The sequence below is a fragment of the Bufo bufo genome, chromosome 2 (genome assembly GCF_905171765.1).
Source record: "Bufo bufo chromosome 2, aBufBuf1.1, whole genome shotgun sequence".
In the NCBI taxonomy this organism is placed as follows: Eukaryota; Metazoa; Chordata; class Amphibia; order Anura; family Bufonidae; genus Bufo; species Bufo bufo.
The window spans coordinates 417,194,326-417,207,990 of NC_053390.1; the positions used below are offsets into that span (position 1 = coordinate 417,194,326).

Consider the following 13,665-nt stretch of genomic DNA (forward strand, 5'->3'; position numbering starts at 1 on the left):
GGACTGACCGCACTAGCATTGGTCTCAATGCCGCCATAGGTGTCCCTCGTTCTGTGAGTGGCGGAATTGCAGTTCCACTGGGTTCAGTATTGTCAGCATACATTAACCTCTTGTATAGGTGGCATTATGGCATTCTCACTGCTGTCGCAGTGTTTACGTACGCATTACCCCCTTACTGGGCTGGGATAATTGCACTTCCCACCGAGTACAGAACTCGTCATATGCAAGTTCCTGCTGGGTGCGTTACCCCCTTCGATGGGTGATGTATTTGCACTACCTCGGGTTACAGTACTTGCTGGATATGTTACTCCCTATCATAGGTGGAGTGATTGCACTGCCACTGAGCGCAGTGCTTACCGTAGGAATTTCCCCCTCCATTGAGTGGGTAATTACACTTCCGTAAATTGCGGTTCTGACTATCGCGCTACCCCCTTCCCTAACCGGGGGATTGCACTACCATTGGTTGCTATTCCATCTCTCATTTGCCATATACTTCCTGTGGCATTACCCTCTACAAATGATCCATTAACGGGGGAATCACTATGCATCTTTGCATGCTGTATTTCAACTACGCCACAACTCTAGATGCCTTGGCTTCCTTCACAGGTGGTCCGTGGCAACAGTCGGTACCCGCTGGTGCCTGATATTCTCCATCTAGTGGCATATGGATACTGCCACTGGATACTCCCATATTGTATCCCTCTTTTCTCCCAGCACTGATTGGGGACACAAAAATGTCGACCTTTGTGCTCTCAGGGGGGTCACCCAGCCTTGTGTCCTAGAGAGCCCCCATCCCCATGAGCCTCCACCGTTGAGGTCAGTCACACTGCACAGAGTACTGTGATCAAGATCCAGCAAGCAGAATATTTCACTGACTCCGGATGCTTCGTCCACCACTCATCCTTATCTAGGTGAGGGTGTTATGCTGCCACTCTGCAGTGACTACTACAACGGGTTCTCCTTCGCAGAGTAGCCTTCACGCTAGGGCTAGATGCTCGTAATCGCTGTAGTGGGACAGCCCCCCTCAGGTAGGGGTTCTACCCTGGTACTACTTCAGCAGTTGCTCCTGTTCAGCGCCCTTTTCAGGTGGAGGGTTTAAGGTTAGCTCTACTAACTGGGCCAGCTTGATACCATGACTTCTACTGGATGTCCTCAGGCCTTCCCCTCATGTCCACGCTGGCGTAGCATGCGGTAGCTCCTACCGCACAAGGGGTGTTTGCATCATCCATTACATGCTAAGGTTCCTACTGCACAGTTCTTTCGTCAGGTAACGGATTCTTCTAACACGAGAATCAGTGACCTCTACGGTGTGGCCTACTCCTCAGCTGGAGTATGGCGTGAGCATTACTCTTGGGGCTTCCCTCATCTTCAGGCGGAGTGTCGCATTACCACTAGGTTCTGTAGAGCGCCAGTCTCAGATGGGAATGGGCTTTAGTTCTGGCCTCTTTCTGGTTTACACTACCGAGAAGGGTCCGTGGCTCTGACAACTGTTGTCCTTCTGTCGTCGACTCGGGCGCGGCGATGGTGTAGTTGCCATGGCTGATCAGCACCTACCTTCGAGTGCGTTCTACTGGGTAGCTCAGTCCCTACGGCACTCGTCAACCACTAGATTGCCGTTCTAAGCGGGACTTGGATTCTACTAGTCCATACCGTAACGCCATCGGTGCTACCTCTCTCCAGATATCAGTAATGTCTACGTCACCTCAAGCCAATGGTGGTTTGTTCTTTTACTGCTCATTCCGGGGGTGGATTGAGAGCCTTCCCAAGACTAGTAGAGCGGGTGTCTGTCACGACGTCCCCCCGCTAGTAGGGGTTTCGTCCCTGGAACGGATCACACTTTTCCTTTCCGGTCTCTCCTCGAGTTGGATAACTGATCATCTTATCCTTCTGTCTAGCTGACCAGTAGCCATGGGTTGTACGACTCTGGAAGCCCATCTCTATTTTTTCATGGGCCCAGAGTTCCTCGGGTACGGTGGAGGCGTTGGACGTCGTAATCGAACTTCACCCGGCAAGAGTATTTCTCTCATCTTTGTTCCACTCATCTGCCCTTCCAGGCAGGGTCGCCACTTTGTTAATATATGGTCACTGATAGGGCTTCCCATCATGGGTGGTGCTCACATTGGCTGACGGCCTCCAAAGGATGTTTTCCAGATATATCCGGTCAACAGTTGCTCGGGCATTCCGCTCTTGGGGTAAGGCAACGCCCAGCTGAGTCTTTGCCCACCCGACCAGCGGTCGGCGCTTCTCGGGTCCATCTCCTTCATGCAGTAGCTTTCCAGTGTGGAAGGCACTATCTTGGTCTTCCAGGCACACATCAAGTTTTACCGGGTGCCTTCCTTGGCACCGGCGAATACTGTTCCAGGCAGCAAATTCTTGCAGGAGGCAATGAGTTACGCATCCTCGAGGGCGTTTTTCTCCATGGGCATGTGATTTGTTCCCTCCCCGTGGACTGCTTTAGGACATCCCACGGTCCTGTGTCCCTCAATGATACCAGTGAGAAAATGAGATTTTTGTGAAACTCACCTGTAAAATCTCTTTCTCGCTTAGTTCATTGGGGGGCACAGCTCCCACCCAGTAATTTCTGTTTGCCGTAATTGTTGGCGGTTGTGGAGCCAGTATGTCCCCTAGTTCTGGTTTGATCCGACTGTCGTTGGTCAGTTGTTGGTTGTTTACCGTATTTTTTTTATTTTTATTTTTCTCCTACTCCTATTGCTTGGGCACAAACTGATAACTCCTCCCCTGCAGGCTATACCCCCTTCAGCCTGGAGAGAGCATATCAGTTTGTGCCCAAGCAATAGGAGTAGGAGAAAAAATAAATAAAAAAAATACGGTAAACAACCAACAACTGACCAACGACAGAACTAGGGGACATACTGGCTCCACAACCGCCAACAATTACGGCAAACAGAAATTACTGGGTGGGAGCTGTGCCCCCCAATGAACTAAGCGAGAAAGAGATTTTACAGGTGAGTTTCACAAAAATCTCATTTTCTCACTGGTATCATTGAGGGACACAGGACAGTGGGTATAGCTGCTTGCTGCCACTAGGAGACGACACTAGGCTGAAAAGTGATAACTCCTCCCCTGCAGGCTATACCCCCTTCAGCCTGGAGAGAGCATATCACTTTTCAGCCTAGTGTCGTCTCCTAGTGGCAGCAAGCAGCTATACCCACTGTCCTGTGCCCCCCAATGAACTAAGCGAGAAAGAGATTTTACAGGTGAGTTTCACAAAAATCTCGTTTTTGATGTCAAGTAGACGGTTCTATCAGTGATTGACAACCTTCCTTCTATGACTGTATACAGAGATAGGACCACATCCTTGACTTCAAAGCCCAGAATGAGTATACATTTTTATAAAATTACAAGTTTTACTGAATATTTTTCTACAAAACTACCAGTATACATCGATCTGCTCAGTTCCTCCTTCTCTATAACATACTGTCTGTAGATAGCAATGCATTCCCAATGTAACAGGTTTCCTTTAAGATCCAAGAAAAGTGGTGTGACAGGAAAAATCCAAGAAGACATAAAGTTGAGAAGTAAAGCCAGCAATGGACTATAGATCTGAAGTCCATTTTTTTCATGTAGATCAGTTGTATCTGTAAAGTGTTGCTCATCTTTGAACTTGATCTTTAAGAATAAATTAACATGTGGTATGTATTTTTATTTTTATTTTTATTTTATAGGACATCCATTGCTTCCAGATTTCTTTTTAGATGACGCTCCAGATGAGCTCACCAGTAAAATGGAGAAGTTTGGTATGTGACTACATCCTTAACTATCATTTAGGTTTCCTTCACACACAAATTATGTCTGGAGTTTTATTTTACCACTAAAAAGTCCCACTGCATGTTTTTTATGGGTTGTTTTTTTTTTTGTTTTTTGTTTTTCAAAATCAAACTTGTGGATCTATTTAAATTTTTATTCTGGTATTTTATTTTTTTATTTCAGTAGAATAGACAATGTCTTTAAAAATGCCAGTTTCAACATGCTGTGGTTAGCAAAAAAAAAACTCCGTTATTATTTTCTGATTGCAGATTTTTTTTTAATTCTATTTCATGAACATGATTATGGGGCTGCCATCTTACCTGAGCGTTTGTGGAAAACATTTAGGTTGTGTTCACATCTGCGCTTTTAACTCCGGTAGTTTGTTCCGTCAGAGGAACAGACTGCCAGAGTATACAGTACCTGGCACCACCGGATCCCCATTCTCTGTAATGGGATCCGGCTACTTTCTGGTATATATGAAAATGCTGCATTTAGTTTTTTTGTCCGTCAGAAAACCTGCATATACACCGGATACAATGAATTTCCGCACTCTGTTCTTCCGCCGGAACATACTGCCGGAATTAAAAGCGCAGATGTGAACCCAGCCTTAAGCCTCGTTCACACATCAGTGTTTTGGTCAGTGATTTCCATCAGTGACTGTGAGCCAAAGCCAGGAGTGGAGCCTCCACAGACATAAGGTATAAAGGAGGGATCTGCACCTGTTCTGTGTTTTAAAGCCGCACCTGGTTTTGGCTCAAAATCAATGATGGATATCACTGACCAAACACTGACGTGTGAATGAGGCATTATAGAGATGTTTTACAGCAGCCACATGGGCCATAGGCACAAGGATTGGAGAGGACATCACTGACTTCTATGGGAGAGTTTTCTAGGCATGCTCTTTGACCTGTGCAGAGGTCAGGAGGGAGTAGATAAGCTGTGACGTTTGTGAATGGTGGATCCTGTTATCTATATATAGGTGATATGTCATTCTTATCTTGCCTGTGATAATGAGATGACTGCTGAAAAGTGATCTAAGTGGTGCCTATTATTAGTCTTTATTGCCAGTGTGAAAATTTCAGGATTTAAGGATTTATTTATTTATTTTTTATAAATATTGTGACATGAAAAATTAAAATTAACAACCCCAAAATTCTTTAAACAGGTCATTTTCTGATGACACATTCCCTTTATGCTAACATTAGGAATTGGCATTTTTCCTGCAAAAACAACTCTGAAAACCGTATATGCAAAAAAAACACCACTAAAAATATGCGTGAATTCAGACAGACTTTCTGTAAGGCTATATTCACATTTGCGTGACTGTATTCTGGTAGTCCGTTCTGGCAGAGACGCAGACTACAAGAATTACGTTATCTGGCATAGCAGACAACTGAGGAATGCAGCCCTTTTTTTTTTTTTTTGCAAAAAGCTGGCAAACTCGAATGATCCCATAATAATGAATAGGGATCTGCTGTGTCCGACTATGCCACATCCAGTTATTTTGATAGTCTACTACCGGAATACAATACCGCAAATGTGAATGTAAAATGTTACAAATGTTCATTTGCTTGGATTGTCGCTTACTGAAAATGCATTAACTTTTTTTTGGTTTCTATCGTTCTTTATATTTTCAAGGAGGGTCTGCAGCTTTCAAGGAGGGTAAACAAGTGGCCTCAAGTCCCAGTAGTCCTGTGGAGGAAACGTTTGCTGTTATTGGAAAATCTATCAATGAGGAGGCTGTCAAGTCTGTAAATGGAGTTTACCAGTTTGTGCTTGCAGGTAGGGGTTTATGTAATCCAATGTTATTATCTTCAAGTATAAGGACTAGAGTTAAGATTTCTAGGTGTAATAGTTGGGTCGCAGCACTTATTTAAAGACAGCTGGGGGATGAAAAGTTTTTTTTTACTTCCTGGTTCTCTGAATATCTGATTGAGGTGTATAAGGGGGTAGACTGCAAAGTTTTAGGACAAATTAAGGGAGTTGTCCTGGCTTTTCCTATTGGTGACCTGTCCTCAGGATAGGTCATCAATATCAGATTGGCGAGGGTCTGATACCCGGCACTAGGGATCGACCGATTATCGGTTTTACCGATATTATCGGCCAATATTCAGGATTTTGAACGTTATCGGCATCTATTTTGCCGATATACCGATAACGTATTGGGAACACAGAACGCGCTGCTCTCAGCGCTCTCTGTGTTCCCTCAGCAGCACAGGGGAGAAGAAAGCAGTGTCTCCCTCCCCCCTGCGATGCTGCTGCCGCCAATTAGAGGAGAGAGGACAAAAGAAGGGGAGGGGCTGTGGCCACCGCTCCACCAATGAAGATAAGTCTTTCATTAATTCATATACAGGAGGCGGGAGCTGGCTGCAGAATCACATCGCTGGCTCCCGACCTCTATGAGCAGTAGCTGCGATCCGTGGTAGTTAACCCCTTAGGTGCCGCAGATCGCAGCTACCGCTCATAGAGGTCGGGAGCCGGCTATGTGATTCTGCAGCCAGCTCCCGCCTCCTGTATATGAATTAATGTAAGACTTCTCTTCATTGGTGGCGCAGTGCGCCCCCCCCAAGCCCCCCAGTATTAATCATTGGTGGCACAGTGCGCCCCCCATCCCAGTATTAAAAACGTTGGTGGCGCAGTGCGCCCCCCCAGTATTAATCATTGGTGGCAGTGGCCACAGGATCCCCTCTCTCCTGCTCCTCCGACCGGAGCCCTAGCAGTGTAAGCCTGGGGCTCCGATTGGTTACCATGGCAGCCAGGACGCTATTGAAGCCCTGGCTGCCATGATAAGCTCCATGCTGCTGTGTGCACAAAGCACAGAACAGCAGGGACAGTGTGAGCTCCTATTCACCCTGATAGAGATCTATCAGGATGAATAGGACAAGGGTTCTAGTCCCTAAGGGGGCTAAAAGTTAGTTAAAAAAATATATATATATTAAAGTATAAATGAAAAAAAAAGATTTACAAAATAAAAATACACGTTAACAATAAACATTAATTTTCAGCAGATTTGTGTAGGAAATTTTTTTTTTTTTCAAAAATGAAAATTCCCAGAATATCTGTACAAATTATCGGCTATCGGCCTGAAAGTTCACAAATTATCGGTATCGGCCCTAAAAAATCAATATCTGTCGATCCCGGCACCCCCGCCAATCAGCTGCATGAGGAGACTACGCACGCACTGCCATCTCCCTTCTCTCTTCCTGCCCGCTGCTGTCTATAGTCTTTGCCATAGACTGCAGCAGCAGACAGGAAGAGAGAAGGGCAGCGGCACGTGCGCACGCCATCTCCTCATGCAGCTGATCGCTGGGTGTGAGACCCTCGCCAATCTGATATTGATGACCTATCCTGAGGATAAGTCATCATTAACAACCCCTTTAAACTCCTAGCCTGATCCAGTCATCTATCCCATTGTACAGCCATTGACCACATATTGCATCAAACTTTTAACTACAAATATTAAATTTTTATAAAATATTGCTTGAATGAATCTAAGTGGCAATGTCACAATATGCCAGGTGTCTACATTTTCAGAAAATATATGGTAAGAGGGTATGTGATTTTTGGATTTTATAATATTTGTTTTATCTGTGCATGCCAAATGCTTAAAAAAACGAATGTATACTATTTAGCATGATGTACAGTGTAAATGTAAAATACAGGGAGACAATTTGGCTGGTGATCCAATATTTTTGTTTAACAAAGGGAACCTGTCAAGTTAAACATGGTATTTTAGCTGCAGACGACATGTTACAGAGCAGGAGGATCTTAGAAGATGGATATAAAGTTTTATAAAAGAGTTGGCATAAACTATAATTTATACATTTAAATTCCTGCTCATTCTGGGAAGTCAAGTAGACAGTCCTATCGATGATTGACAGTTATATCTGTATACACAGTCATAGATTGGAAGACTGTCGGTCACTGATAGGAGCAACTCCTTGTATTCAAAACCCAGAATGAGCAGGAATGTAAATGACTAAAATACAAGTTATACAGAATATCTCCCCATAAAACTATGCATCAATCTGCTCAGCTCCTCCTGCTCTATAACACCATGTTCAACATAATAGGTTCCCTTTAATGCTCTGTCCATCCAGTATTTTATTAGTGATCTTTTCTCCTCCATTTTTTGCGTGTGTGTGTGATATATATATTTACAGTACGGACCAAAAGTTTGGACACACCTTCTCATTCAAAGAGTTTTCTTTATTTTCATGACTATGAAAATTGTAGATTCACACTGAAGGCATCAAAACTATGAATTAACACATGTGAAGTTATATACATAGCAAACAAGTGTAAAACAACTGAAAATATGTCCTATTCTAGGTTCTTCAAAGTAGCCACCTTTTGCTTTGATTACTGCTTTGCACACTCTTGGCATTCTCTTGATGAGCTTCAAGAGGTAGTCCCCTGAAATGGTTTTCACTTCACAGGTGTGCCCTGTCAGGTTTAATAAGTGGGATTTCTTGCCTTATAAATGGGGTTGGGACCATCAGTTGCGTTGAGGAGAAGTCAGGTGGATACACAACTGATAGTCCTACTGAATAGACTGTTAGCTGCTTTATTCTTGCCATAATCCAAATTCTAACAGTCTATTCAGTAGGACTATCAGCTGTGTATCCACCTGACTTCTCCTCAACGCAACTGATGGTCCCAATACTGCTCGGAAACTGTCTTACATTTAGAACTGGCGCTGGATGTGCCAAAGTTATGGAGAGGCCGGTGCCTCTCCATAACTTCGGCGGATCCACCGCCAGCACAGGGCCTTTATTAAGACTGGCGTCTAAAACGCTGGTCTTAATAAATGTGCCCCTTAGTGTTTTTGTTTTTACTTTCCCAGCCAGTTTTAATATCACTCCATATTAGTAAATGGAAATAGATTAAGAAATAAATTTAGTCAATATGGTAAAGGAGTGGTTGTTTAAATATAAAATGCATTTGGAGCAGCAAGCATGGGTGACCTAGTATGGTTGTCTGTGAGCATAGTTGGAACAGAGTAGCAGTATGGCTAACTGAACCATTAACGGGCAGAGTTTTTGTAGTTTGATTAGAAGAACCGTCCAATCAAAATATAGCATGGCTTGGGGCATAAACGGTCAGCTTTCATGCAGGTGAAGCAGTTAGCAATAAAACTTAAGGTCCCTTTTGCATGGTCCAATGGAAGGAAGTGTTCTTTCCTGACAATCATCTGCTCATCCCCATACAGAATCATTGTTTGGCGGCAGCAGAGGGTGTTTAGACGGGACAATCTGCTGCCGGCAAATTATGATTTAGTTGTCTGCAGGAACAATCCTATTATCCGATGAAGGAGCGTTTTGCTCATTCATCGGGTAATGGGCATCAAATTTACACCAGCAGATCACGATTACTGGGATTCGTATGAACACTTGTTGGCAATAACCTCCCCAAACACTGAGCAGTATAAAGGGGTCTTAAGAAGGGAGAAGCTGCAGACATTGTAACTGTGGCTGAAAGCAGGAGACAATGAGGGACATTTATCAAGTGTTTTATGCTGCTATTGTAGCGTAAAAAGGTTGCAAATTATGGTGCATGCCATGTTTGTGCCATAGTTTGCGACTCTTCACTTCTCTTTTAAAAAGTGGGCACATATTAGCCAGAGGGGCATGGCCTCTGACAGATTTACTGGCTTTGATTTGAATTTCTAGGGCAGGGAGATAAAGGCCACTTAACGAATTTAGCGAATTCTGTGCCAATCGACTTTATACTAAAACTAACGTTTTGTAACACCAGTTATAAGGGAAAATAATTGCATTCTGAATACAGAATGCATAGTACAATAGCGCTAGAGGGGTTAATATATTATATATAATATAAATATATATATATATATATATATATATAAAAAAAAAAACACTGGCAGCACCACCCTGAGAAGTATGGAAAAATAGACGGGTGCAATGTCCAAGTACGGTAAAAGGTGCTTACCCACTTATAGAAGACAAAAATCGGACTGCACTCCAAGCGACTCTTCAGAAAATGTGTTTTATTCACCCATATGGTGGCAAAAGCGACGTTTCTGCTCAAGCATGAAAGAAAGAAAGACTCATGCTTGAGCCGAAACGTCGCTTTTGCCACCATATGGGTGAATGAAACACATTTTCTGAAGAGTCGCTTGGAGTGCAGTCCGATTTTTGTCTTCTATAAGTGGGTAAGCACCTTTTACCGTACTTGGACATTGCACCCGTCTATTTTTCCATACTTCTCAGGGTGGTGCTGCCAGTGTTTTTTTTTTTATATATATATATATATATATATATATATAATATATTAACCCCTCCAGCGCTATTGTACTATGCATTCTGTATTCAGAATGCAATTATTTTCCCTTATAACCATGTTATAAGGGAAAATAATAATGATCGGGTTCCATCCCGATCGTCTCCTAGCAACCGTGCGTGAAAATCGCACCGCATCCGCACTTGCTTGCGGATGCTTGCGATTTTCACGCAACCACATTCACTTCTATGGGGCCTGCGTTGCGTGAAAAATGCAGAATATAGAGCATGCTACGATTTTCACGCAACGCACAAGTGATGCGTGAAAATCACCGCTTATGTGAACAGCCCCATAGAAATGAATGGGTCGGGATTCAGTGCGGGTGCAATGCGTTTAACTCACTCATCCCATCCGCGCAGAATACTCGCCCGTGTGAAAGGGGCCTTACTGATTCCAAGGAGTATAATTACTGAGATCTAGTATGTACACACGTCTACTAATACAGGGCATGCATGGATGCCAATGTCTAACTGCAAATGATGTTATATCTTTTATTATAATTTCCGCAGTAATAAAGGAGTACTATAGTTGGATAATTCTCATTGTCTGTAACTGCAACCCCTTACTAAACAAAATGGGAACAACAAGTAATATTAGATAAGACCTGAGAATGAATGAATATATTTCAAGTTCTAACAGGACTTGCCACCACTAGTGATTATGAGGGGAGAAGGACCTGCCAGCATTGATTCACTGATCGTGGTTGTTTTGCTTCTTTATTTAGGTTCAGATGAAGGCACATGGTATATGGATCTGAAAAATGACAAGGGTGGCGTTGGAAAAGGTGAACCACCTATCAAAGCAGATGTGGTGATGAGTATGGATAGTGAGGACTTTGTAAAGATGTTTACAGGTTAGTTTATGGTATTCCTTTTGAGATGTGGGCATTGGATACCTTCTAGAAATATAATAAATTATTGCAGAAGTCTTCATGATTCATTAGTGTTAAGAAATAATTGTTCAGAATGGTGTTACACATATAGTTAAAGGGGTTCTGAAGTTAGTTCTTTCTGATGACCTATCCTCTGGATAGATCATCAGCATCTGATCGGCGGGAGTCCGACACCTGGGCCCTCCGCCGATCAGATGAGAAGACAGCGGCCCTCCAGTAAGCGCAGCAGCCTTTTCTCTGATTACCGCAGGCCCAGTGACATCATGACTATTATCACTGGCCTGGGCGCGGCTAAGCTCCGTTCAAGTGAACAGGGCTTTGCCGCACCCATGCCAGTTATACTAGTGGTGACGTCACTGGGCCTGCGGTAAAAGGAGAAAACACTGCTGCACTACTGGAGTGCTGCTGTCTTCTCAAAGAGCTGATCGGCGGGGGTCCTGGTTTTCAGACCCCCGCTGATCAGATGCTGATTATCTATCCAGAGGAGAGATCATGATAAAGAAAAAACTGTAGAACCCCTTTAAGTTAAAACAAGATAAATATCTGTAAAACAGGGATGCCCAACCTGCGGCCCTCCAGCTGTTGCAATACCAACTCCTAGCATGCCCGGAGAGCCTACAGCTATCAGCCTACAGCCGGGCATGTTGGGAGTTGTAGTTTTACAACAGCTGGAGGACCGCAGGTTGAGCATCCCTGCTGTAAAAGAACAAAGACATAAAGAACTGTACTATTGTTGTTACCTTTGCTTATATTAAAAGGGGTTATACACTTAATTTAAACTTTTACAAATGTGCTGGAAGCAGTACTATTATTAATTTGCTAATCTACAGTTCTAAGCCCATCAGCATTGTTGTCCCCAGCTGAACAGTGCCACCCACTTATGTACTACAATCAAACCCTCACCCCATTACACAGCAGTGTGGACCTAAGATGACCATTGATGGAGGTACAGGAGACCAGTCCTGTCTATCTGCATTGGATAATACTGCAAATGGTTTGTGTGTTATTTACGCATGCCATGTGCAGTATTCAAAGGAGGATTAAGGTGTGATCATGTGGCCATACATCAGTGGTCCTGTTTGGAATGGTTTAGTGTGTAAACTAGTGAAGCTATTGTACTACGCAAGGGGATGGCACAGCCCATCAGAGCTGCTGTCTCCCATTGAGCAAATAACAGTATAATCATTAGTTGATCATAGTTTCCAGCACACTTGTAGATGTTATTTAAAGTAATTGGTCATTTTATCATAAGCAATAAAAGAGTTATCAAGTTATATTTTTTTCATGTTATCTTACCCACAGTAGTAAGTCTTACAAGACTTACAATGACCATAATGTTTAGTTGTTTTTTTTTATCCTTACCGGGCGAGTAATTCTGTAGTGGGCACTTCCGGGATCACGCGCTGTACATTGGGCCCATGATCCTAGCCCCATTTCAACCCACAATGCTAGCATGTTGCGCATGCACACTCAGGCAGTCTCGGGTCTACTGCACTGATATAAAAAGGTATGCAAGCAGAACTGTAATTACATGTATATTAGGGTGAGTTCACGTCACGTTTTATGCCTCCGTCTGATGTATACATTAGATTAAATAAAACTTGATGCAGCCCACTACGTTCTTGTATTCTGCAGAGTCTGTAAAGAAAAAGTATACTTTTTTTTTAACTATGGAAATCTATGGTGAAAAAATGCCACTGTTGTTTTCCAGTAGTAAAATAACTAGTAGTAGTAACTTTGGGATTTCTTCATTACAGGTAAACTGAAGCCTACAATGGCATTCATGTCGGGAAAGCTGAAGATTAAAGGAAACATGGGTCTGGCAATGAAACTGGAAGCACTTATGGGCCGGATGAACTCAAAGTTGTGATTTTGCTATGTAAAGTTGTTTTATATGGAAATTTCAGAAAAGGGATGAAATTACTTGACTACGGGCTTCACTACAGAAGAATATGCTGTGAAAGAGAAACTGAAAATTCTAGACTATCCAATACAGAGTTAACCAAAATAGAAATTTGTACATGACTTTCTTGTATTAATAGTTTTGCAAGGAGGGCATGAATACATTGAACAGATTTATTGACTCACTATACCAATATAGAATACTGTACACTTATCAATACTTCATTGAATTAACAATATGGTAAGACAACTTTTTTTTTTCTCCAGCTATTAAAGAACGAGATCTGCAGATCTGTTTTCTCTTTGACTGTTTTTGTCAGTGTGGTGAGGTTTGTAGGTAGCTGGATATGGACAATCTAGATAATCATGGTAGAACAAAACACTATCCATCCATCAGTATGTAATCAATGAGATGAAAAACAGTTGTATATGTTTATTTGTAATTACCATGCCTCTAACAGGTGTATCCCAGATAAATCGAGGGGGGGGGGGAAAAACGTTAAAGGGGTTGTCCTGTTTTACTAAGAAACCATACAACACTGAGGAGTAGGCTGTAATAAAGCAGTGAGCTGTAGTTACTTAGCAGATGCAGTGCATAGCAGAGACTGGGACTTCTGGCCAGGCTCTGTTTACCTGGCTGCAGCGGTGACATCACGTCGACAACATGAGATGTGCTGCAGCAGTCATGTGGCAAGTATACAGAACCCTACTGCAAGAACTAAGTAAATAGTGCTAAATCCTTTGTCAGGCTAATCACCAGTGCTTTGAAACTTGAAACATCTTTAAACAATACCTACAAC

General features: G+C 42.9%; 1 protein-coding gene across 1 annotated transcript in view; it reads left to right on the forward strand.

Moving 5' to 3' along the window:
* The window catches only part of HSDL2 (hydroxysteroid dehydrogenase like 2), a 49,385-nt gene extending 36,225 nt beyond the window's left edge, over positions 1–13,160 (forward strand). The window contains exons 9-12 of the mRNA XM_040417316.1: positions 3,687–3,758; positions 5,407–5,550; positions 10,796–10,924; positions 12,721–13,160. Of these exons, the coding sequence (XP_040273250.1) occupies positions 3,687–3,758; positions 5,407–5,550; positions 10,796–10,924; positions 12,721–12,833 (458 nt within the window). The 3' untranslated portion in view covers positions 12,834–13,160. The remainder of the gene's footprint in view (positions 1–3,686; positions 3,759–5,406; positions 5,551–10,795; positions 10,925–12,720) is intronic.
* Positions 13,161–13,665: the final 505 nt, after the last annotated feature.